Source organism: Hippichthys cyanospilos, chromosome 7 (genome assembly GCF_059441005.1).
Source record: "Hippichthys cyanospilos isolate Australia breed blue-spotted pipefish chromosome 7, RoL_Hcya_1.0, whole genome shotgun sequence".
Taxonomy (NCBI): Eukaryota; Metazoa; Chordata; class Actinopteri; order Syngnathiformes; family Syngnathidae; genus Hippichthys; species Hippichthys cyanospilos.
This window is the reverse complement of record NC_142375.1, coordinates 773,475-800,098: the sequence shown is the minus strand read 5'-3', so window position 1 is coordinate 800,098 and position 26,624 is coordinate 773,475. Positions and strand designations below refer to the sequence as shown.

Genomic DNA, 26,624 nt, shown 5'->3' with positions numbered 1-26,624 from the left:
TGGCTTATTACAGATTATATGGTGCTTTTGGCTTTTTCAGGCGTTATTTCAAAGTCTTAATGGAGAGATTCATGAACTGAGTGTGAAGCAGATTGGATGAAGATCAGCACTTTTAAATGTGAGACCAGCCGGAGAAGGGTGGAGTGCTCTCTCCAGGTCAGAGATGAGATACTACCCCAAGGGTGTTGTTCACAAGTGAGGGCAGGATGGCGCTGCAGATCGACAGACAGATTGGTGCAGCCTCTGCTGTGATACAGACCCTGCACAGGTCTGTCCTGGTGCAGAGAGAGCTGAGCCTAAATGTGAAGCTTTCTACTTACTGGTTGAGCAATGTTCCTACCCTCACCTTTGGCAATGAGCTGTGGGTCATAACTGTAAAAAAACAAAACAAAAAACAAAACAAAACGAGATTCCAGATGCAAACAGCCGAAATGGGTTTCCTTAGGTGGCATAGGGTGCTCAACCTTAGTTATAAAGTGAGAAGCCTCGTCATCTGGGAGCAGCACAGAATCAAGCCGCTGCTCCTCCAAGGTGAGTGGAGCCATCTGGGATGCCTCGGGCATACACTTAGGATGACTTCTGGGCATCTTTTTGGTGTTCTGGTCATGTCCCACTGGGAGGAGAGGTTGGAGCCGCTTTTGAATATTGACATGTTAAAGAGATTATGGGATGGATGGATGGATGGATGGATGGATGGATGGATGGATGGACGGACGGACGGATGGACGGAAAAGTCCATAGTTCATTTCTGCATATATTAGCATCTGCCGCAATCAACATATTACTCAACATGCTCAATGTGTTTGTAGATCTAGTTGAAAAGTACAATCAGAGTTGTTCCTCTAGTAAACTGTAGGGGGCTCTTCCTTATTTATTTTGGATCAACCCTTTAAGATGAACCATGTCGATTTAGAAGGGGTTCAAAATACAAAACACTAACCATCACAACAAAACTACACAGAAAACACATCTTTGCCCAGTTAGGCCCTCTCCCCCATACAAACATATTCAAAGGTAACACACACAATATAATGTATGTCAATCTAACACACAGGTGTCAAACTCAAGGCCTGTGGGGCAGATCCCACCCGCCACATGAGTTTATGTGGCCCGCAAAATGCTTATTTGACCAAGTTTCTGGCTGAAAGACCAAATTTGCAAATTACCTACACCCTTAATAAAAATTCGGGGGGGGCGTGGGTTGCCATAATGTTCCCAATCTCTCTTTTGAACAGTTTTTACCAGCCTCTGATTTAAAACAAGGTAAGCGTGTAACGAACACACTTAAAATTTATTTGATTCTTTTCACAGTCATTCCGGCCCTCTGGCAGAAACTATAACTACAATGTGGCCCACGATGAAAATGAAATGAAATGCCCTGAGCTAACAGAATTGAATGCTAACAATAGAAAAGTAAATCAGTAAATAAGAAAAATGATGATTGGATAAATTAGCCAAATGCAGGCTGTAATATTTAATTGTCTGTTGGACAACATAAGCAAGTGCAAAATAGGTAATATAAGTTAAAATAGATCACTTAAATGAATAAAATTAGTTAATAGATATAAACACAATCTGGCAGATTATTTGAGATGAACGGAGTTTTGGAGCAGAAGACACGTCGACCAATTTTCTTCTTAGACTTTTAAGAAAGAGTTGTGGTGTTTCTTGGGCTATATTTCTTATTGCAGGGATTTAGATATTGTTTCAAATAAAATGGAATGATAAAGAAATCACACTTAAAAATAAACTGCAGCCAATGAAAATATCGTCTATCTTTTGGTGTGAACTAATCAAGCAAATCAACATCATACAATAATGTGTCATGTAAGGGGATCTCAAGAGGAACCCATCCAGTCTGTTCTAAATAATGTTATGAGGAAAACGATTTGAGTCAGATGTATTTTGGTACACTATGTCTGCATAGTCTATAATTGGAAATAATAATTGGAAAACAATTACCTTACATGAAAACTAAAACATTTAATTGAGCAATAGAGTATTCACAGGCTGCAATTAACCTTTAGTACAACTGAGTCAATACGGATAGCTGAGGGTCAAGCCAGAGACCCAAATACGTATATGTAAATATCTCCAGAGATTAACCATCAAGGAAGGAAATCCAAAACGAAAAATTCATTTACTCTTAGAGGAAAGAACATACTATAGGCTTTCTTCTTATTAAGAAGCAGTTTGTATTGTCTAATCAATTTTTTGCATTGAATTAAATTCTTGCTGTTATGTATATACAATTTGTGAGATATCTGGCTTAGCTTAATAAATAACTACATTTGGCATACAACGGAGTCTAGCAAGCTGAGGAGATATTAGGCAGATGATTAAGGAAAATTCAAAAGAGGAGTGGCCCCAGGGAAGAAACCTGGGGTACTCTCGACTATAACAAAATCTTGCTGGCTGCTCTGATAATACACACACACTGCTGTCTGTGATGAAAAAAATGAGATGAACCAAATGAAAGCCTCCTTGGACAGTCTGATATGATATAGTTTGACAGAAAGGTGATAATGATTGACCATGTCATATGCCTTCGTGAGCTCAATAAATATAGCACCCATATATACGCTTACCAAAGTGATAACATCATTTATGAATTGAAGTAGGGTGGTGGAGGTGGAACGGTTTGGTCTAAAGCCTGACGGTTAAGGAGATAATGTATTGAAGTCGTTAATATGCTGTCAAAGCTGATTAAAACTACATTTTTTAAATACGTTTACTACACTATTAATAATAGAAATTGGTCTATAATTATTTAGACTGTGAGGATCACCATACTATGTAACTCTGGCCCTAAGTGATACCTCACATGTCGATTAGGATGATTTAAATAACTCAGATAGTGGATAAGGCGAAATATGCAAAGCTTTAATAAAAAAAAAGTCTCAGGACCAGCACTACCTGAATTGAAATCACAGATGACTTCTTGCACATCAATAGAGTATGTTTTTTTTTTTTTTTTTTTTTTTTTTTTTTAAAGAGAAGGAAGTGGTACATCGAGAATAACCAAAGACGTCGGCATGTGGAGGTTGAGAGAGAGGGAAACTGTATATGATGAAAAATGTAGACTAGAAGCACTGACAAATCTAATTTTGACATCGACTGTAACATGTCATCCATCCTTTTTCTTCCTCTTTACCCAGGGTCAGGTCGCAGCCGGTTGAGCAGGGAAGTCCAGAATTCCCGCTCCACGCCCACTTTGTCCAGCTCCTTTCAGGATGATCCCCAGGCGTTCCCAGGCCAGCTGAGAGACGTAGTCCTTCGCCTTTCATCTTAGCCCTCTCTTTACCATGACAGACTGGTACAGAGTCTGGAGCACAGCAGACACTGCACCTGTGCTTGGAGCAGGACTTCAGCGTTCCCCTCTAAACTGCGTATATGCGCCGTTGCGCACTGATCACACATTCTCAGCGCACGAGAAAATCTATGCTACGCATTAAACAAAATGCAATATAAATGTATTGAATAATGTCTAATATTAGACCTCATCTCATCGGATTAATTAGAGCAATAATGTTGTTTTTGGTCTCAGACTTGGAGGGGCTGATCTCCACTCCGGCCGCTTCACACTGCGGTGGGAGTTTTAGGTCACGGCCTGAAGAAGTTATTATCATCACAATGTTCGTAAATAGCAGAGATGCAATGCTGAGCCCCCCAAACAGGAACTCCTCAACACATTGACTGAAAGGATTTGTCTTACTGCCGGAAATTTGGACCAAACCTCTGACATCAGCTGTAAAGGGACAAAAAAGCCTGGATCAGGTTGTTCGGTATTTTGTATTCCCCAATAATCCCCCACAGAACTTTTTCACAGTTGAACACCTTCTGCAAGTCTACAAAGCACATGTAGACCAGTTGGGGGAACTATCTTGTGCCCCCGAGGATCCTGCCGAGAGGGTCGAGCTAGTCCACTGTTCCACGGCTGGGACAAAAACCGCACTGCTCCTTGTTTATTTACATATATATATATATATATATATATATATATATATATATATATATATATATATATATATATATATATATATATATATACTGAAGGAATGTAGTTTTTAGTAGGGTGACTGGCAAGAAAAATTCAGAGTAGCAACTTTCTGTGGAGCCGGCCCGGGAGGTCAACACCTGGTGCGATCATTTGTCTTTGTGATGCAGTCAGTAAAACAGGGACTTACTGGCGGCAATAACAAAAGAGGGGCGCCACAAAAGATAGGAGTGGGGGTAAAGTCCTCCAGAATGCATTGTTTGATGATCGACCTCGAATACACAGAGGTGATTGGCGTCCACAGGTCTGGGACGGTGGGGACACACACACACACATGCACACACATACACACACATACACCTACGGGTGCAAACAATAAAATACTGAAATATCGTACCGTATGAGAGAGGAGTTAAAAGATCTGATGAATGTAACAATAAAAGTCAGGGCTATATAATGGTGCAAAAAAGAACGTTCTAATGTGTGTTTGAGTGTCAAAAGCGTCTACACAGTTGCTGAAATGGCTGGATTGGAATCCTCCAACCGAAAGGGGGCAGCAGAGGACAGGATGACATGGACCTGTGACAACCCCCATTCAGTGGACCGGCAAATACAAAAGAGAAGGGCGGATGAGGAACCGGCATCATTCTCACCATGACACGGGAATGATCCAGAGATCTCTGTTTTGGACAATTGACTTGTAAACTGCATTAGACAATTTGGTAATAATAAATCTTAGAAGTGTTGTTGACGCGATGAACGTGTGCATGTGTGTTTATCCCGGCTCATACCCGAACGCGCAGGAATCTTTCACAAAGGTATGTAAACAATATCCTATTATTCAATTGGGCCCGCAATCGAAACTACGAACAAATGTGAAAGTTCCAACAATATATATATATATATATATATATATATATATATATATATATATATATATATATATATATATATCATCATAATAAAGATGTGTTCAAAAAAATAATTCATTAAATTGACAGGAAACGAGAGGTGGCACATGACAGGTTCGAACCAGGTTGACTCATTCTAGCATAGGGGAGAATCTAGGTTTTTAGAATAATGAAATTGAATAACATACTGAACATAAAATTTGTTTATGAACTTCTTTTTTCCTGAAACTATTAAGGAATGCAATCATTATTTTAAAAAGATATTTTCATGTATGTTTGTTTATTTAAAATCTTAAGTACCCTCTGAAGTTCCTTCAAGTACCCTCAGGGGTACTAGTACCCTCATTTGAGAACCACTGGTCTAGGAAAAGGGATCAAATGTATGAGCCCAACAAAAGTTCAAAAATAGGCCATAAATGGACATTCAAAAATGTGTAATGTGATATTCTGTACATCCAGCCACATCCAAGCAATGGACTTTTTTTTGTCTGTTGTATAGGGACTTCACAACTGTCCTGCTCAGGCCCTAATAATAATCATCATCTCTACAAACAGAATAGGGACCTCATAGTGGTCGCTGCTCAGGCCCTAATAATAATAATAATAGTTACAATAATAATGATATTTGTGACAGAAACAATATCTTTCTCCTAGCAATCTTTACTCTAGCCCTAATAATAATAATAACTTCTTCAAGAACAATAGGTTCCTCATAGGGTCCTCGCCATCACTGCTCAGGCCCTAACAACGTAGAGCTGTGCTCAGCTACAGTATAAATGGTCAGTGCAGCCATAGCCATGTTGGAATACTGACGTGTGCAGTTGATTTAGCAGATTCTGGGTCAGAGCTCCACAAATAAAACAATCCTTATATAATCACATTGTTTACCATAAGCAAGTTAAATGAAAAAAAAAAAAAAAAAAAGGCATAATATTTTTGGTATTGATGTCAGCCTTGACCTTAAATCTAATTACCAGATATAATTACCAGATCTAATCAATTTAATTACCAGACCAATAATGTTGACTAAAAAACTGAAAGTGTGTGCCATTACCTTCAGCGTAGGTGAGGAACCAACATGTGCAGGGGGTGGGTTGCCTTGCCAACCTTTAAGTCTGTATATATGCCCAACACGGGAGCAGGGTACAAAAAGCAGTTTACCGCCACACTGCCATATCTACAAGGAAAATACAATTTCAGTAGAAATATGCACCTTATGCAAACTCATCAAGTGACATTATCATACCTTATATGATATTTCGAAATTTTCTCCTCCCCATATTTGCAGTCCAGGATCATATAGGCCCAGTTCAAAGAAGTAGTCACGCTCTATTGCAAAGAGACCGCCTGCCATGGCTGGAGACCTATGGAATTGATAGTAACAAAACAAACAAAAACAAAAAACACATAAGAAAACTAATCACGTAGGAGCAGTTCTCACTTTGATTAATCATTTACCACTCGTTATAATTTCATATCTGTAAAAATATGACAGAAATGATGGTATAGTATAAAATTGTGATTTAACATGGGGGACAAACAGGCTGAACACAAACAAGCAAGCATGTACTATACAATTATAGTTGTCATGGTAATTAAACTCTTTAACCATGTTACAACGTTTATCACTAACCGCAAACATCCCCAATGTATTTTCTTTTTCTTTGACCCATCTTTTGAGAATTTCTGCTTGTTGCTGGACTCTTATCAACAGCCCTAACAGATCAGAAAAAGGGCTACCTCTCACTCAATAATGTCACATGGCCCTCATACCGCCTCAACAGCATCCCTATTTTACCGATGCAGACTCAAGACACACCCATGTTCTCTGAGCAGCAGTGCCTCTTTTTTTTCACCTTTATTGAACGAGGGAGAAATCCATTGAGATTTAAAGTACAACTCGTTTGCAAGGATGTCCTGGAGAAGAGTTTACAGAAAAAAGAATTTGAAAAAGACACAGAAGGGTGGGAAAGAGTAACGTATGAGAAAAAAGAAAAGAAGGAAAATAATAATAATAATAATAATAACAACAACAATACAGTGGACCCCTGGCCTACCATGCCTTACGGTTTTTTCAGCCTACGACGTGGACTGCACCTTTTTTCTTCCCTTTATGCAGTACTTTTCCTGCTTTACGACAAAAAACAACTGTCATGACCCTAGGGGTTGGCTGTATTTGTGTTGTTTGTTCTCCATCTTCAGGCGTTTTTAGGTAATTGTTTTTATTTTCTGGTCCCATCAAACTACCCGCGCTGCAACACGTCACTCAGATGCTGGTCTGCTATTGGTCGGCGTCACGGTCAAAATGGCAGCATGCTTACATCCGTTTAAAACAACATATTTATTGTGCATTTAACTGCCTAAGTCAAACTTGAATGGGGGGAGCCATGGGTCACAAGATTGCTAGTGATGTAAAAGAGAGACGTAAGAAAATCATTTATGTGGAGATGAAGCTGGAGATAATCAATCAAATTTTAGTTGTATAGCCCTGAATAACCGAAGTCTCAAATAGCTTCACAGATGAAAAGAGGTCATGTCGATACTTTATACAGAAGTTATACAGAGACATCTTTTCGGTGTACGGTACACAACAGCATCCCCAGTCAAAGCTCCCAGAAGGGGAAGGAAAAACTCAAATTTGGGGAAAATCAGAAACCTTCAGAAGGGACCACAGGTGGGAGGAGCCCCCTTCCAGGACCACAGGTTGAAGTGGATGCTGCATGTACCAAATACAGACAAATATACACATTACAGACAAATACAGGCACACAATATAGATTACAGAAAACATATTGAGCTATATAGTTCAATGATGACTTGAGAACAGGCAAAGCCATTGAGCAGGAACCTTCCCACAGTCCAACCAAGTGGACCCCAGACGGTCGATCTCTTAACCCACGATGTCAAGTCAACCTTCACCATCTAGCTAGCCCCCTCTCTGAGCCAGGAGAAGGGGCAGGAAAGAAAAAAAAAAGAAGAAAGCTGTAGAAAGGCCCATTAACTAAATGCTTTCGAGTATAAATGTGTTTTTAGTCGGGATTTAAAGATTTCTACTGGCTGCACGAATTTCCATAGGTAGGGCATTCCATACTACTGGCACGCGACTGGAAAAGGCCCTTGATCCCGCGGACTTCTTTTTAGCCCGTGGGGTCGATAACAAAACAGCATTTTGTGACCTAAGTTGTCTAGACGGAACATATGGTGATGCTAAGTCGACGAGATAGGAAGGAGCTTAACCGTGCATAATTTTAAAGTAATCAACAACACCATAAAATCACATATCATGTGTATTGGAAGCCAATGCAGGTCAGCTAGAATCAGAGTAATATGATCGAACTTTCGCTGCTGCATTTTGTACAGACTGCAGACTTTTGACTTAGGACAAGGGAAGCACAGAAAACAGAACGTTACAATAGTCTAGGCGCGACGTAACAAATGCATGGATTAATGTTTCAGCATTGCTAGGAGAAAGAATAGGGCGAATTTTAGCGATATTGCGAAGGTGAAAAAAACGCCGATCTTGTCATGTTATTAATATGTGTTCGAAAAGAGAGAGTTGAGTCAAATATAACGCCGAGGTTTTTTCCAAAACTACTTTGGAAAATAGTACAGTTATCCAGGTTCAACGTGGTATTCTTAATCAAGTGCTGATGATGAGCAGGGCCAATAATTAACATCTCTGTTTAAGTAGGGTTAAGAAACAGAAAATTGGAAGACATCCATTCTTTAATCTCGATCGAGCATGCAGGATGTCGGCTTTGCTGCATTAACCCTCTCCAGGCAGGCGTTGCAAATTCGCAATAATATGAGAGTCCACTAGGTATTCCGCATTAATATTGATTGAGGCTTTTTTTTTTTTAGAAGTTTGAAGAAAAAAAAAAAAAAAATGAGCGTGAAAGGGTTAACCAAGTGTGTAAGACACTCCAGGGATACTAAATCAAACTGGGAAAGGGTTACCAGGCTTTCATGAACCTGATTGTCCGAACTAGCGTTAGCAATCACAGAACCCAAGGGGGTAAGTGGCGCTGCCTTTTTTATTAGCTGAATCCGCCGAGTAAAGAATCGCATGAAATCTTGTGCTGAATGGAGGGAACTATGATTAATCTGCTGCTGTTGCATTAGCTTTGCAACCTTTTAAAATAAATATTTTGGGTTGTTTTTATCCCCACCGTGAGCTGTCACCTTAACGTGGTGGAGGAGGTTGCGTGTTCCAGTGATCCTAGGAGCTAAGTTGTCGGGGGCTTTAGGCCCCTGGTAGGGTCACCCATGGCAAACAGGTCCTAGGTGAAGTTCCAGACTAAACACGGCTCACAGACTCCATATGAAGAAAAAAATTAATGGATTTATGTTTCCCTCGCCCGGACGCGGGTCACTGGGGCCCCCCTCTGGAGCCAGCCCTGGGATATTAAGTATGGCGGCGCGTGCACACGCTGCGGCTTCTCTCTCTCCGAGTGTGGCTACGTTTTCGTGCCTTTCGTCATGTTTGTCACAGTGTTTGTGTACGTCTTCTTTGCGTTTTCCCGTCTCTAAACGCAAGTACAGTCGGGAGTTTTTTTTGAGTGTCGCCAGGACACGTTTTCATCACTTGAATCCAGTGCACCAAGAAGAGCTACGAGGCTGCGGTCAGCTACGGAGGCCCGTTCAATCACCGCCCCCCAGTACTGCCGCTCGCCCACAGTGGAAGCGACACAAGCGCCGCCTGCGTGAACAAAGGCGGGGGAAGCGCGGAGGTATCCGAGCTAGGCTAACAGCTAGCCCGCACAAGCCGGCTATCCAACGTAGGCTCTCTAGACAACAAACTGGACTATATACGCCTACTCCGGACTACACAGAAGACCGCTGGTGAGTGCTGCACGTTCGTGTTTACCAAGACCTGGCTCAACAGCGGCGTAGCGGACCACGCCATTCAGCTCGAGGGGCTAGCATGCTATCGAGCAGACAGAGCCCTCGCTGCGGAGGGGAAGACGCGTGGCGGCGGTCTCTCTGTTTACATCAATAAGAACTGGTGTCGCGACGTTGCTGTGGTCTGTAAACGCTGCTCACTGTCTGTGGAGTTTATGATCATTAAATGCCGGCCCTTTTATCTGCCAAGAGAGATAACTGCCATACTGCTTGTGGCTGTCTATATCCCTCCCAGCTTGAGCGAGAACATCAGGAGCGAGGCATTGAATGAACTGTACCATCACATCAGTGAGCAGCACACAGCACACCCAGATGCCTTCCTCATCCTGGCCGGGGATTTCAACCACGTGAACCCCAAGAGTGTATTTCCGAAAATACACAAAAACATAGACTTTCCAACTCGTGGCAATAACATCTTGGACCAGGTTTACGCCACCCAGAAAGGAGCTTACAAGGCCCTCCCCCTCCCCCACCTCGGTGCCTCTGACCACATAACCGTGATGCTAATTCCAGCATACAGACCACTGGTTAAAGTCACCAAACCAGTCCGGAAAGAGGTGCGTGTCTGGCCAGAGGGGGCAGTGGAGGCGCTCCAGGACTGTTTTAACACCACAGACTGGGATGTGTTTAAACAGGGGGCCACTTACAACAACACCACGGACCTCCAGGAGTACACTTACGTTGTCACTGCTTACATCACAAAATGTATTGACGATGTGACAGTGACAAAGACCATCTCTGTTCGGGCCAATCAGAAACCATGGCTGACAGGAGAGGTCCACAGGCTGCTGAAGGCTCGTAATGCTGCCTTCAGGGGAGGGAACGAGGAAGGCCTGAGGACAGCTAGGGCTAACCTGTCACGTGGAATCAGAGAGGCCAAGAAACAGTACTCCAGGAGGATAGCTCATCACTTCAGTGAAAGCAGGGATGCACGGAGCCTGTGGCAGGGGATACAGATGATCACGGACTACAAGCCCCCATCACAGAGTTGTGACAGCTCCATTTCTCTGCTAAATCTTCTAAATGACTTCTTCGCTCGCTTTGAGGCACAAAACAACACGTCGGCACAGAAAACATCACCTCCTCCTGGCGAACAGGTGTTACCACTGTCCCCTGACGCCGTGAGAAAGACATTTAGCAGAGTCAACGCCCGCAAAGCCTCTGGTCCTGAAACATCCCGGGACGTGTTCTGAAGGACTGTGCTGGAGAGCTCACAGATGTCTTCACAGACATTTTTAACATCTCCCTGAGCCAAGCGGTTGTTCCCAACCTGCTGAAGTGCTAAAACACATCAAAACTGTCCTCCCACCCTCCATGGACCCCTTCCAGTTCGCATATCGGTCGAATCGCTCGACTGACGACGCCATTACCACCACCCTCCACTCAGCCCTCACCCATCTGGACAATAAGAATTCCTACGTCAGAATGCTGTTCATCGACTTCAGTTCAGCTTTCAACACAATCATTCCCAACAGCTCATCATTAAACTGGACCAGCTGGGGATCAACACATCACTCTGCAACTGGCTGCTGGACTTCCTGACTGGGAGACCTCAGGCAGTCCGGGTCGGCAAAAACACATCCAGTACCACCATATTTAACACTGGATGTGTGTTAAGCCCCCTCCTCTTCACTCTGCTGACCCACGACTGCACAGCACTGCACAGCTCCAACCTCCTCGTAAAGTTCGCTGATGACACAACTGTGGCGGGCCTCATCAGCAACAACGACGAGACCATCTATCAGAGCGAGGTGAGCCGCCTGGCTCTGTGGTGTGACCACAACAATCTCTCTCTAAACGTAGAGAAGACGAAAGAGATTGGTGTGGACTTCAGGAGAACACGCCCTCAGCATGCGCCCCTGACGATCAACGGTGCTGTGGTCGAGAGGGTGAGCAGCATCAAGTTTCTGGGGGTGCATGTCACTGAAGACCTCTCCTGGACCACCAACACACATCACTGGCAAAGAAAGACAACCAGCGCCTCTACTTCCTCCGCAAATTGAGGAGAGCCAGGACCCCGGCCCACATCATGCGGACCTTCTACAGAGGCACCATTGAGAGCATCCTGACAAGCGGCATCACCGTGTGGTACGGAGCCTGCTCCAGCTCCTGTAAGAAAGTCCTCCAACGCATGGTGAGAGCCGCTGAAAAGATCATTGGTACCTCTCTATCCTCTCTCGGAGAAGTGTACACCTCTCACCTCATCCGCAAAGCCCTCTGCATCGCGAGAGACTCCACCCATCCGTCACACAGCCTCTTCAGTCTGCTGCCATCAGGCAGGAGACTGCGGAGTCTGCGAGCCAGAACAAGCAGACTAAGGGACAGCTTCATCCACCAGGCTGTCAGGATGCTCAACTCTCTCCCTGCTCTGCCCTCGCTCCTCACATCCACTCCACCTGGACTCTGACTTCCCAGTCCCACTCCATTTCATAAGCAACAGTCACTTTACTCACAGTCACTTTACAATAGGCACTTTATAACAGGTACTTTATAAATAGTCACTTATAACAGTCATTTATAAATAGTCATCTAGTCACTTTATATAACCATCCCTTTTTGCACAACCATGCATGTCGGTATGTATGTATACGTGTGCGTATGTGCGTGTGTGTGTGTGTGTGTGTGTGTGTGTGTGGGGGGGGGGGGGGGTGTATGTATATAAGACAATACATTTGCACTATTGTAGTCAGCTACATTTCCATTCACCTGTTTATTTTGTTTTGTTCATAGATATTGTCAGATTTTACAGTTGTCTATTTTTATATATATCTATTTCTTTATTTCATTTTTACTTGCCACTGAGGTTAGAGAGGTGGTCGGGCCTGCACCCATGGTGGGTGCAAAGAGAGCTGGGTGGCGGCCAAAGGCAAGGACATTGGTGCACCTATCCCCGGCGACAGAAGCTAGCTCTTAGGACATGGAATGTCTCCTCTCTGGCGGGGAAGGAGTCCGAGCTGGTGTGCGAGGCTGAGAAGTTCTGACTAGATATAGTCGGACTCACCTACACACACAGCTTGGGCTCTGGTACCAGTCCTCTCGGGAGGGGTTGGACTCTCTTCCACTCTGGAGTTGCCCGCAGTGAGAGGCGCAGAGCTGGTGTGGGTATTCTTGTTCCCCCCCAGCTCAGTGCCTGTACATTGGGGTTTACCCGAGTGGACGAGAGGGTAGCCTCCCTCCGCCTTTGGGTGGGGGGAGGGGTCTTGACTGTTGTTTGTGCCTATACACCAAACAGCAGTTCAGAGTACCCACCCTTTTTGGAGTCCTTGGAGGGTGAGCTGGAGAGCGCTCCCTCCAGGGACTCCGTCGTTCTGCTGGGGGACTTCAATGCTCACGTGGGCAATGACAGTGAGACTTGGAGGGGCGTGATTGGGAGGAACGCCCCCCCGCCCCCCCAATCTGAAACCGAGCGGTGCGTTGTTATTGGATTTCTGTGCTCGTCACGGATTGTCCATAATGAACACCATGTTCAAACATAGGGGTGTCCATATGTGCACTTGGCACCAGGACACCCTAGGCTGCAGTTCGATGATCGACTTTGTGGTTGTATCAACGGATTTGCGGCCACATGTTTTGGACACTCGGGTGAAGAGAGGGGGGGAGGTCAACTGATCACCACCTGGTGGTGTGTTGGCTCCGATGATGGGGGAGGATGCCAGCCAGACCTGGCAGGCCCAAACGTATCGTGAGGGTCTGCTGGGAACGTCTGGCAGAGTCCGTTGTCAGAAAGAGTTTCAACTCCCACCTACGGCAGAATTTCTCCCATGTCCTGGGGGGAGGCGGGGGAAATTGAGTCCGAGTGGACCATGTTTCACGCCTCCATTGTCGAGGCGGCTGATCGGAGTTGTGGCCGTAAGGTGGTCGGTGCCTGTCATGGCGGCAATCCCCGAACCCGCTGCTGGACACCAGCGGTAAGGGATGCCGTCAAGCTGAAGGAGGACTCATATCGGGGCTTTTTGGCCTGTGAGACTCCAGAGGCAGCTGACAGGTGCCAGATGGCCAAGCGCTTCGGCGGTCGCCACGGCAAAAACTCGGGTGTGGGAGGAATTGTGGTGAGGCCATGGAAAGCGACTTCCGAACGGCTTCGAAGAAATTCTGGTCCACCATCCAGCGTCTCAGAGGGGGGAAGCACTGCACCATTGACACTGTGTACAGTGGAGATGGGGCACTGCTCACCTCAACTCGGGACGTTGTGAATCGGTGGGCAGAATACTTCGAAGACCTCCCTAATCCCACCGACCTGTCTTCCTCGGAGGAAGCAGAGTCTTGGGCACCGAGGTGCGCTCTCCCATCTCTGGGGCTGAAGTCACAGAGGTGGTCAAAAAACTCTTTATGATGTTGGTTTTGTATTATAACTTAAAGGCTTATAGGCTAGTGCAGAAGATCTTGGCTCGGCTAGGAGGAAAGTGAGGTGCTCAATGATGAAACAGAATGCATATAGTCAGCAAGGTGTTGTTATTATGTACAGTGAAGACAAAATAATACAACAGAATATATACAATATATACAATGTGCACAGGGGTAGTTGGTTGGCTCACTCAGTCAGTGAGTCACACGGCAGGTGAACGCACTGGTCAGTTCGCTCGTGGGTTTAGCTCGCCATCAACGGGAACCTGGCCTGTATAAAACAGGGCCAGCGATACATAATATGATAATCTACCATTACACATAACTCACTAAGTAAAACAACATTTTACAATATCACTTGATAAATCATTATATCATCATGATCATGATTGTCGTGTAAATTAAATAAGATCCTAGGGTTTCGATAGCAGATTGTCACTGCACAAGAGTACTCCTTTATACATTCAAGCAGTGACACGATAGCCTTAGCACAATAGCATTAGCATGATAGTGACAAGCAACATGCTGACTCACCAGTCCCTTGTTTACAACAAATCATGGGGTGCACAATTTCCCGTGAGAAGGGCGGAACATCTGCAATGGTCTGCAATGGTGGCAGCACAACAGTTACTGTCGTGGTCGAAGCCGATTATCACGGATTCAAATCGGCTAGGTTCGTACCTGTGTCTGCTATGGTCCATCCCGCACCCAACTCACGAGGGAATGCTGGGCGCGGCCATGTTTAAAAAGACGTGCGCACGACGTCTCGCGATCGATCTCGCGATAGGTCGACATGATAGCTCGATGCGAATCAAGAAGGCTAGATAATAGCAGGGTATTGAAGAAAGCAGCTGGGTTACAGTGGCAAGGCCCCGGGGGTGGATGAGATCCGCCCGGAGTTCCTGAAGGCTCTGGATGTTATAGGGCTGCCTTGGCTGACACGCCTCTGCAACATCGCGTGGACGTCGGCGACAGTGCCCCTGGATTGGCAAACTGGGGTGGTGGTCCCCCTTTATAAGAAGGGGGACCGGAGGGTGTGTTCGAACTACAGGGCTCCCCGGTAAGGTCTATTCAGGGGTGCTGGAGAGGAGGGTCCGTCGGGAGGTCGAGTCTCGGATTCAGGAGGAGCAGTGTGGTTTTCGTCCTAGCCGTGGAACAGAGGACTAGCTCTACACCCTCGGCAGGGTCCTCGAGTGTGCATGGGAGTTCGCCCAACCAGTCTACATGTGCTTTGTGGACTTGGAGAAGGCGTTCGGCCGTGTCCCTCGGGGATCTCTTTGGGGGTGTTTCGGGAGTATGGGGTACCGGACGCCCTGATACGGGCTGTTCGATCCCTGTACGACTGATATCAGAGCTTGGTCCGCATTTCCGGCAGTAAGTCGAATTTGTTTCCAGTGAGAGTTGAACAAGAACATCTAGTGACAAGAAGTTTGGAGCAGCATGTTTGAAATGAACAAAAGGTATGATAGAGAGTTTCAAGTGGGCTTGCAAATTGTTCCATGCTCATGGACCAAAATAGGACAGACTCTTCCTCCCTAGCTCAATCCTAATAGTGGGAACCTCAAAACGCAGCAGAAACAGCTTTATAAGTCATGTGAAACCAGTGTGATAGTATTCGATTATTGAGGGATGATAGTCCTGTGAGAGAGTATAGGGTGTAATGGTGGGTTTTGAAAGCTGAATTTGGTATAAATCTCAGGGCACAGTGATAAATAGGATCCAGTTTTGCCAGGGTATTGGGATGTGTGATTCTATAGATTGTGTAGCCATAGTCGAGCTGTGATAGAATAAGCTTTTGACAAGACGAGTTTGCGTGGGAATAGCAAAACAAGATTTGGTTCTATATAGAAAACTGGGAATGAATTTGAGCTTTATTGACAATTGGGAGATGTGATATTTGAAATGTAGGTCTATCCAACCAAATACCCAGATAACTATATGAATCCACCATCTCAATTACAGTGCCGTCAAGGGCTATGACTGGAGGCAGGTCTGCTGTGGTGGGATGGTTGAAGAGCATCATTTTAGTTTTGTTGGTGTTGAGGACTAGTTTTGCATTTATCAGGGCATGTTGAGAAAGTGATATAGTCATGTTCAAGATTGGCAAAAGCAAAAAGTGTACAAAATTGTGTCATTGGCATGTATATGGTAAGTGGAGAGTTTAAGGTTATCACAGATATTAGTATAGATTAAAAAGAGTAATGGTCCTAAAACTGCTGCTTGTGTGACCCCTTTACTTGGGGTTATTCGATCTGATATTTCTGTACCAATACTAACCAACTGGACACACTCAGCTAAGTAACCACATTAATGAATGATGACTGAATCCAATAGTTTGAATAATGTTGAGAAGGTGATTATGGTCTACAGTGTCAAAGGACTTAGCAAGATCAATAAATAATACTAGACATAACTTTCTATTATGAGAAGCCGATTGTATTTCATCGAGGACCCTAAGAGTGGTGGTAGTTCTGCTATGTTTTGGTCTAAACCCAGACTCTAGCAGTGTGAAGCTGGGTAGACACCAGGGACTCAAATAATTTCACAAGAATTGAGGGATTTGAAATTGGTCTGTAGTTGTTTAAATCATAGGGATCATCTGATTTTAGCAAGGGTGTGAACATGTGCTTGTTTCCACAAAAGATTTTTTTTTTTTTGGTGTGGATAGATAAATTGAAGATATCAGTGAGATGCTGTGTAATAATTCTAGAAGATAGTTTGAGAAACAATGGATCAGGACAGTCTGGCCCTGTCGATTTCTTAACATCTTAAGCTTTTAAGGAGTTCAAAACTCCAGACATTGAGGCAAAGTGAAGTGATACGTGACAAGGTGAAGGGAGCAGTTTGGTACGGATTTTGTTGCTGAGTCTACAGTACTGGAAGGGGCAGTAACTCTGTTAAAGGTCTGAAAATTGTCAAAGATTTGACCGGCCTTTTTGAAATGATAATTGAAAACATTGGATATTTTGTATTTATCACAAGATGACACCTTGTTTCAACCATTGTGGAAGAGCTGATTTGCTGATTTGTTTTCCAGAATTTATAATGGTCATTGAAGATCTCAGTAGTTAGGGACAGGTAATATTCTATTTTACATTTTCTAACAAGGGAGGTGCATTTATTTCTACGTTTGTGAAAGTGTTGCCAGCCTTGACTAGAATTTGTTTTTCTGGCTAGAGACCATTTTCTGTCCCGCTCAAATAGAAGTTCGACTAGTTCTCTGGTGAACCAGATTGTGATTGTGCCTGTCTTTAATTCTGTATTTTTTGAAACATGCATGTTCATTGATGACAAAAAGCAGGTTTTGGTGAAAACAGGTCACAGCATCATCTACAGATGTAATTAAAGATACAGTACATGTTTTCAGTTCACCTGAGATAGATCATGGCTCAGAGAAGTGCTTAGAAGAGCGTTTTATGATGATCCGACACTGATTTTTGCAATTAAGTGTTTCTGACACAAGCAATGCAGCAATAATTGCTGATGTCATTTGGAAATACACCTGTAGATGGGTATTTTTGAGGTGCATTAGTTAGGATAATGCCAATAAGAGTGCCTTGTCCTGTGTGTGATGAGCCAATTCTAGTGGGAGTGTCAATTATTTATAATTATTAAGTTGGAGGATTTCTCAGTCAGTCAGTCTAAATTCAGATCGCCGATTAGAATCAGTTCATGTGATGCATATGTGGAGAGAAGGTCTGACACTTAATCAGTAATCGCTGAGGGAGACCGATAACATCCAGCTATAGTAATGGGTGCTTTGGCTATTGAAATTTCAACAGGCAAAAATTCGAACTGCCTGGAGACTGAAACTGAATGTGTTAAGGATCAATGTATATGCTCTGACGACATTTACCCAGGTTGACTTGTGTTGTGGTGTGTGCACTGGTGGAGAGACCCGTGTTGTTAATTTTTTCAATGGTGGTAGGGATATTTTGGGGGCAGTATACTTGATGAGTTGCGAAACGAATGCGGAGCAGGCGTAAACACAGGTTGGGATTGCCTGCGAGACAATGCAAGCAAATTAATATTCGATGGGGGAGCCCTTGACCCGGCTTCCAATGGAGGGAAATCAGTCACGCTGAGAATGTCATATTTGTTTTAAGTTTGAACATTAAAGTGGCAAGGAGCAGGTACATGAAAGGGAATCGTATCCCATTTTTTAGCTTCCACTCGAGTCTAGAGTTCCAAGTGGGAAGGAATGGAACTAGCTGAAGCTTTAGGCTTAGCTACAAGTTTTGCCCAGGTGTCATCCGGGAGGATCACTAGCAGAGGTGCCTCAGGAACAGAATGACGAGTGATGTCACCAGACTCGCTTGGTGAAGTAACTGCAGCCTCACTGCAGATGGAATAAGGAATGCTGGGCTCAGGAAAAGGTTGACCATGACTGAAGAGGATGGTGTCCATAAGATTTTCTGCCGCCTGAATCTCATGGAGTGTGGACATTCTTTTCTCCAGTTCAGACATCTTGGTAGCCATGCAGATACAGCTGGGACAGTCATAGGAGGACGGAGAGGTAAGAGGAGCTATTTCTGTACAGTGCTGGGAGCTGAGGACAGATAATAACTCTGGCCAGTAGTGTGTCTCGTGTATGAGGTATTGTGGTAGTGTAGTTGTTGTAAAGCAATGCCAGCACAAAGCGAAATTTACACGCCAGGGCCCCACAACGGGAGCCCATTTCGTCACGAACACCCAGTAAATCAGTGAAGTGAATGATAGTGAAGGACAGAAATGTCAGAAGCCTGAAATAAAACGTACATGCAAAGGCCCAGAAACTGGGCCTGCTGCGATGGGAACATGTCGGATGAAATGTATAGAATTCTAGTGGTTTTTCCAGATTAAAAGATGTGGAGTCCAAAACACAGGGGCAGGGTCCAAAATAAAATGTTAGGGATCAAAAGGGAAAAAGATTTAGAACTAGATGGTTAAAAGATAAGGAATAAAGTTCGGGAGAAGAAATGTTGCAACTAGTCAGCCAATTAAACAACAACCTTTCATTTATAAGTTCCAAAGTTTCTCTTTAGAAAATAACGAAGTGGTGAAAATGTGTTTGGCTGCAATAATTCTGGGAATTTCTTTGATATTTCGAAAGCTGACACTCACAGTGCTCTCTGCCTGTGTCCCTAAGTCCCTAGGCATAATTTTTGACGGGGATGCATACTTACAATATTTTGACATAAATATATTAATCATCATTCAACTACTCTTATTCAACAAAACATGACGTCTTACGAACATTTTTGACAACTTCGTCAGCCATGTTTGTTTTGATTTTGCGCAAAAAGCATGTTAATCGAGAAAAAAAACATAGCTTTGTTAAATGAATGCTGCTCACATCTTGAGCCTCAAAGCATAATGATGATAAAGTACACAACTAGATTGTTGCCATGACCATACTTACGTAAGTAAATTCAAAATAAAATCGCCCCAATGTCATCCGTTACATACTTTGATAGTTGTTTTATTTTGAAGCATTTTCTGACTTCCGCGCCACCATACAGATTTCACTGTGGCGCATGCAACTACGGCAGCCACTTGAGTAGCTGGGCATATGCTGCTCAAAGCAGCACCAGTAAAATCTAATTCACTTGAGATCACACATGCTACTAAGGGCCCCCGTGTTACGAACTTAATCCGTTCAGCGGCTACGCTCGTAACTCGAATTGCTCGTATGACGGGCAATCCAAACCTATGTTAATTAGTGAATGTGAATTAGTGAACCTTAGGAAAAACATCACGACTTTATACACATATTAAAAATTAGTAACATAATCTACTGTACAGTTAAATTAAATAACATAAATATACAAAGGAAAAATTACATTTGCCTTTGGGGTAATCCATAATAGAAGAAGCCTCTCAATTTTGTTGTCGACCGAGGTCCGTCCCCTGGCAAGGAAAGTCTTGCCCTTAGAAGATTGCCGGGCGCTTACGGCCATACTCATGAGGTTAACTATGCGTGCGCCTCCTTCGTATCTTTTTTATTATCTCCTGCTTCGTTTCTATTCTCTATTCTATTCTATGCTCCGTGACTGAGACCGAGACTGTGAACTTAATCGACCAATAGCGTATCGGCATCTCCGTGACTGACACCGTGACTGAGACAGTGACTGTGACATTGTAAGAGCAATAGCATATCAGCGTTACCATGAAAAGCAGGAACAGTTGATTTGATTGATGCAGCAAAGCGAAAAAAATAGCACGACCACATTGACCGGCATGTTGGGGCATGTTGGTTTGTTCGTAAGATGAAAGGTTTGTGCGTAAGGGGGGGACAAAAAACGTCGCGGTTCACGTTCGTAAGATGAAATGTTCGTATAAGAAGGAGTTCGTAAACCGGGGGCCCACTGTATATATATATATATATATATATATATATTACACACACACACACACACACACACACCGTATTTTCCGGACTAGAAGCCGCACCTTTACAAAAGCCGCAGCAGCAAAAATTGACCAAAAAAAAAAAAAAAACATCTTTTGCCACGGATAAGCCGCACTGGACTATAAGCCGCAGGTCATAACATCAGATATTTAGCGAAAAAGATGGTATATGAAAGTTTAAAAAAAAAAAAAAAATTACATATTTTTTTTAAAAGTCTACAAACTGCAACATCCTTTCTTTAACAGCATATTTCACAAGCTTCATTTATGCTCTATGATCTTTCACATTCCCCTTTTTGCCCCCACTAGCTGCGAAAAATGACTGTACACATTTTAATTCCGCCTCTTAGTATCCATATTCAATGTTTCTAGAAGTTGCATTTTCTAGTTTTACTACAAATTCAACGTATTGAAAAAAATTAAAACTGTGTGACTCCCTTTTTCTCATTCCAAAAATTTAGGATTTTACCGTATTTCTACAATTTGTAGCCACAAAAATTATATTCATTTTGGTAAAATAGTAAATGGACTTTCACTTAAGAGCTTTTCTATCTTTAGTACTCAAAGCACTTTACACTAACTAGTCATTTACCTATTGATGATGCAGCATCAGGAGCAACTCGGGGTTCAGCATCTTGCTCAAGGACACTTACACATGGTCATGACGGTCAGAGGATGGGACACACAGCCACTCGCTGGGAGACAACCACCAAGCCATGCTGCCCCCAGCATTTAATACAATATTAAATGTGACTTTCCTTTGAAAAGTTTTATACTGTTCCCATTTGAAATTCAAATTGTTCAGCTAATTCAATTCACCTGGGGAACAATATTTATTCTTCCAAACATTTGCAAATTCCAAAAGATTAAGGATAAATGACCCTGGAGACCATGTCCGTGTCCTTGGGCAAGACACTAATTTTCTCGTAGTGGACCTGACAGCCATTGGTGTATGAATATGAATGAGTGAATATAAACTTGTATAATTTGTAATACTTGGATGTATTTTGAATTAGTATCGTGAGCATTTTATGTTTTAGAAAGCGCTACAGTATAAAATGTAAATCCATTCTTCCATTCCACTCATTTACATGCAGTCAAATTTTCAAGAGATATTGGTTTTCAGTACCTATATGGCTCCGTACGTGTTTTTCTGAGTTGTTTTTCTTTGCTGTTAAGAGGGACTCTCTTCCACAGCATGCTCCAATCCCAGGCTCCTCTCGCAAAGCCGTCTTCATCTCCTCCACCCTGGGACTCAATGGTGAAAATCTCCCCATGGATGGCATCAATCAAAGGAACAGTACACACCGTTCTTTTAGAATGTGAGTGAGACAAGAAAAATAGTTTGAAACCTAAAGGTTGCATACATTACGAAAAAAAAATAAAAATAAAAACCTTTACCTTACTGGCTGATATTAAATAAGATTAAAGTTTTCCTGTTCTTTGTCGATTGAGATGATCAAAACAATTTCTTTTTGCTAAATGTAAAATTAATTAGTTTTTTTTAAACCAATACTTCATCTGTTTCTCAAACAGTGAGATGACTATACAGTATACCAGGGGTCTCCAACCTTTTTGAAACTGAGAGCTACTTCTTTGGTACTGAGTAATATGAAGGGCTACCAGTTTATGTGAAGAAACTGATCATGTTAATGATTTTTCACAGTAATTAAGCAATAGGAATTAATTGTAGTAAATATGTAAATCAAGTTATCATTGTTTATCACTTTTAAGCTATTTGAAAAACAGGCCTGCAGGCTACTCATGTGATCTTAGTGGGGGCTACCTGCCCGCGGGCATCACTTGGTGACACTTGCTATTTACTGCATTAAATAAACTAGAAAAAAAACATCTTTGGAAACTTACATTTATTGACGAAGTGTTATTTAAAAAAACAATGTTTAAGATTTAGACCGTTTTTCATTACAGACAGCAGGAGGTGCTGCATTTACCATTGTCCATATCTGTAACACACACGGTAGTCTCCGGAGGAGTCCTACCACCCATGTAATAAAATTTAATGATAAATAGATCTATGACTATATTAAAACATACTGCTGGTCATTCAGACCACATTTATTTGCAAGTTTTTTTTTAATTTATTCCTTTTTAATGAAAAACGGTCTAAATATTACACGGTCGCTTTAAAGACACATCGAAAAACAACTGAACATGTGTCTATTACAGATATGCCTGAAACCAAATCCATTTTTGTGTAACATTATGAAATATCAAAAGAAATTAGCTAAGATATCAGGAAAACAATTCATGGATTAATTAATTATTTGCACATTAGAACTGTAATTTTTGAAAAATGGCATAATTCGGGGTCAAGTTACAGCTGTGAAAATTATTGCAGCCACATTTCATCAAATGTTTGAAAATTTTTGAAGGCTTTGTGTTGACATCCTGTTTTTGCACTGTTTTAAAACTTAAAAGCCTATTCAAGGATGAGTTCTGATATGTGCATCAAGGTGTGATGTCGCACTCGTAGAACAACTCCTACGGGGACGTGCCATTCCTGAGAGTTGTCATTAACCCTTAGATTCATAAGCGGGTCAAAAATGACCCGGTGAGGTTGTTTTCTTGAAATATCTTTATATGAAAAAATTGTAATTTCATCTTCCAGGTATTCCTCAAAATGTATATTTTTGATATACAGTGGGCCCCCAGTTTACGAACTCCCCCTCTTACGAACTTTTCGACTTACGAGCGTTGACCGCAGCGTTTTTTGTTCCCCACTTAAGCACAAACCTTTCGTCTTACGAACAATCCGACATGCCGCCGGTAAATGTGTTCGCACAAATGACAAATATCTGTGCCGCAGCGGTTGAAAAACATGAATCTAGCTTGATGGCATAGCTGGTCGGTGTGTTGTGAAGACTTTGCAAACTTTATCTGTTAGATGTGGCTGCTAAAATTGCTAGTGGCGGTAAAGGAAGAAGTAAGAGGATGATGACAATTGAAACGAAGCAGGAGATAAAAAAAATACGAAGGAGGCGCACGCATAGTTAACCTTGCTCGTGAGTATGGCCGTAACCGCTCAGCAATCTTCTAAGGGCAAGACTTTCCTTGCCGGGGTACGGACCTCGGTAGACAACAAAATGGAGAGGCTTCTTCTATTATGGATTAAAGAGAAGGAAATCGCCGGTGATATGTTCTAGTTTGAGAAAAGTTCCCGTTTAAGAAAATAAATAAATAAATTCTGCGGGTTGGTCTCTGCTCCCCTCCGCCTCCACCCAGCTCAAGTCACGTCGCCCCAACGGTAAATGTCATTTTTCCTTTGTATATGTTATTTAACTGTACAGTAGATTGTTACTCGTTTTTAATATGTGTATAAAGTCTTGATGTTTTTACCTAAGGTTTTTGCACGCGTTGCACGCATTCACTAATTAACCTAGGTTTGGATTGCCCGTCATACGAGCAGTTCGAGTTACGAGCGTAGCCGCTGAACGGATTAAGTTCGTAACACGGGGGCCCACAGTAATTCCATTTACATTTTTGACTGAACTTTTATATATTTTAAGGAATTGTAGTTTTTGTATTACTACCCCAAGTTTCCATAAGTGGGTCAAAAATGACCCACATTCATTTTCTATGGAATCCAATGGGAACCTTTGATTCTTAACCGTGGCTGTCAGGAATAAATTAACTGTGGACCACACAGACTATATCAGAAGTTTCACCCCTCAGGAAGATTATTTTACACAGCAAGAGCTGATACGTGTAAGTTATTATCTTCATGTAATAATGTATGTGTGTCTTTCATAACTGCTGTTATTATTTCTCTTGTGTCTGAATACAGTTTCGAGTTTTTATGCTCTTCCCGGCCATTTTACCATAGTGAAAAATTAGTCTTGCAAACCAAAAATGGAACAGGATAAAAAAAAGACTAAATATGTGACCAATAAGCGCAAATTAATTTCTATTTCAATCAAAATCAGCATGAGCCTCCTAACTCACATCCTACTCCATAAGCTGCTCGCAGCGCCCCCCTGAGATGTGATTTTAAGGTGTTGTTAATTACTTATAAAATTTTACATGGTTTTGCTCCTTTCTACCAGGTCAACCTAGCATCACCATATGTTCCGTCCTGACAACTTCGGTCACAAAATGCCGATTTGTGATCGACCCAGCGGGCTTAAAAGAAGTCCGCAGGATCATGGTCCTTTTCCATTCACGCGCCAGTACTATGGAATGCCCTACCTATGGGAGTTCGCGCAGCCACCTCAGTAGAAATCTTTAAATCCCAACGCAAAACACATTTACACTCGCAAGGATTTAAATAATGGGCCCGTCTGCAGCTTTCTTCTTCTTTTCCCTGCCCCCTTCTCGGATAGGGGGCTAGCTAGATGGTGAAGGATGACTTGACCACATTTGGCCTTGTGTTGATCTACCATTGCGGTTCAAGAGATCGACCATCTGCGGTCCACTTGGCTGGACTGTGGGAAGCCCAATGGCTCTGCCTGCTGTCAAGACATCATTGCACAATATGTTTTCTGTAATCTATATTGTGTACCCGCATTTGTCTGTGTTGTGTATTTGTATTTGTCTTTATTTGGTACATGCAGCATCCACTTCAACCTGTGGGCCTGGAAGGGGGCTCCTTCCTCCTGTGATTCCTTCTGAAAGTTTCTGATTTTCCCAAAATTGGGGTTTTTGAGTTTTTCCTTCCCCTTGTGGGAGCTTTGACAGGGGATGCTGCTGTGTGCCTTACACTGAAACGAGGTCGCTGTATGACTTCTTTTTTCAAAAAATGTCTCGACATGACCTTTTTTCATCTGTGAAGCCCTTTGAGACTTCGGTGATTCAGGGCTATTCAAATAAAATTTGATTAATTGATTGATTGATTGAAGAGTATAATATTGAGTATGTAATGTCAATCCATCCATTTTCTATAGCCACTTGTCCTCACAAAGATGAAGAGAAGACTTGACTGCGTGCTGTCCTTTCATTTTGTGCTGTTAACTGAGAATTTGTTAAGCATTGAGACATGTGTCATGCACTAAACTGACAGAAGTTTATATTCTGATTTTTGCCATTTTCTAAAAGATTCAATTCCCATGTGCAAATATCCTGACGAGCCACAACACCAACGTGTCTTGAGCTGTGAGAGCCATTTTATAGCTGCTCAGTTATTATCCTGAATAATACATTTATTAATCATAATAAACAGAATTGTGATAACATTTGTACAACCAGTAGTAGTAGTCGTAGTATAAATCAATCCCCTTCATGTAACTCAAAGGGGTTCTGTGTTTTGTTTTTTTTAAACACACTCTATCACTGTTACCTGTCCTCTGAAATTGGAGCAACCAGTGGAGCATACCAGTTGATCCCAACCTCACAGTGAGCATCCAAATATATCAGGACCTAAGAACACATGCACTTCAGTATTTGTATTTATTCATGAGATTAAATCAGTTGCTTCATAAAGACTAAACTCTTGAGAAACACTTTGGATGGATTGCGAATACCTGTCCCCTTGATGCCTTCTTGGCTCCAATACTTCGTGCCTGGATAAGACCCTCTCTCTTCTTAGTTCTGTAAAGTTTCACCAGTCCATTCCACTGTGTGATGTATATCTCCAAACGTTCTTTCAAATGCACTTCACAAAGAGGATTTTATCGTCATCATTTAATTAAAGAAAATATATGTTCCACAAATACATTTTATATGTGTGTGTGTGTGTGTGTATATATATATATATATATATATATATATATATATATACACACACACACGCACACACGCACGCGCACACACACACACACACACACACACACACACACACACACACACACACATACATAAACAATACACTTGAAATTATTATTATTCCAAAAGAAATCTAGGTAAAAGTCAGATTTCCAAAACTGTGCATTTCTCCGTTGCTCTTTGTAGGCACACAGACGTGTGCGTTTCCCTCGGCACCCATACGAGTCACGTGATTGGTTCACAGAGACCAAGCTGTCAATCAATGTGCTTACTAGCACATTTGTGTGTGTGCTGAGCGCACACGGGCAAAGGAGAGACACAGGAGAGATGAAAGCAAGCTTTTGGATCCTCTTGCCTTTTGT

General features: G+C 42.6%; 1 protein-coding gene across 6 annotated transcripts in view; it reads right to left on the bottom strand.

Moving 5' to 3' along the window:
- Window positions 1-26,624, bottom strand: part of galnt7 (UDP-N-acetyl-alpha-D-galactosamine: polypeptide N-acetylgalactosaminyltransferase 7) — a 158,314-nt gene that overhangs the window by 69,773 nt on the left and 61,917 nt on the right. For 5 of the 6 annotated variants that reach the window (XM_088419826.1, XM_088419827.1, XM_088419822.1 and 2 more), the window contains exons 5-9: window positions 26,022-26,152; window positions 25,838-25,917; window positions 21,674-21,856; window positions 6,155-6,272; window positions 5,963-6,085 (exon numbers count right to left, since the gene is read on the bottom strand). In XM_088419826.1, the coding sequence (XP_088275952.1) occupies window positions 5,963-6,085; window positions 6,155-6,272; window positions 21,674-21,856; window positions 25,838-25,917; window positions 26,022-26,152 (635 nt within the window). The remainder of the gene's footprint in view (window positions 1-5,962; window positions 6,086-6,154; window positions 6,273-21,673; window positions 21,857-25,837; window positions 25,918-26,021; window positions 26,153-26,624) is intronic. The other variant, XM_088419825.1, reaches the window with a different exon arrangement.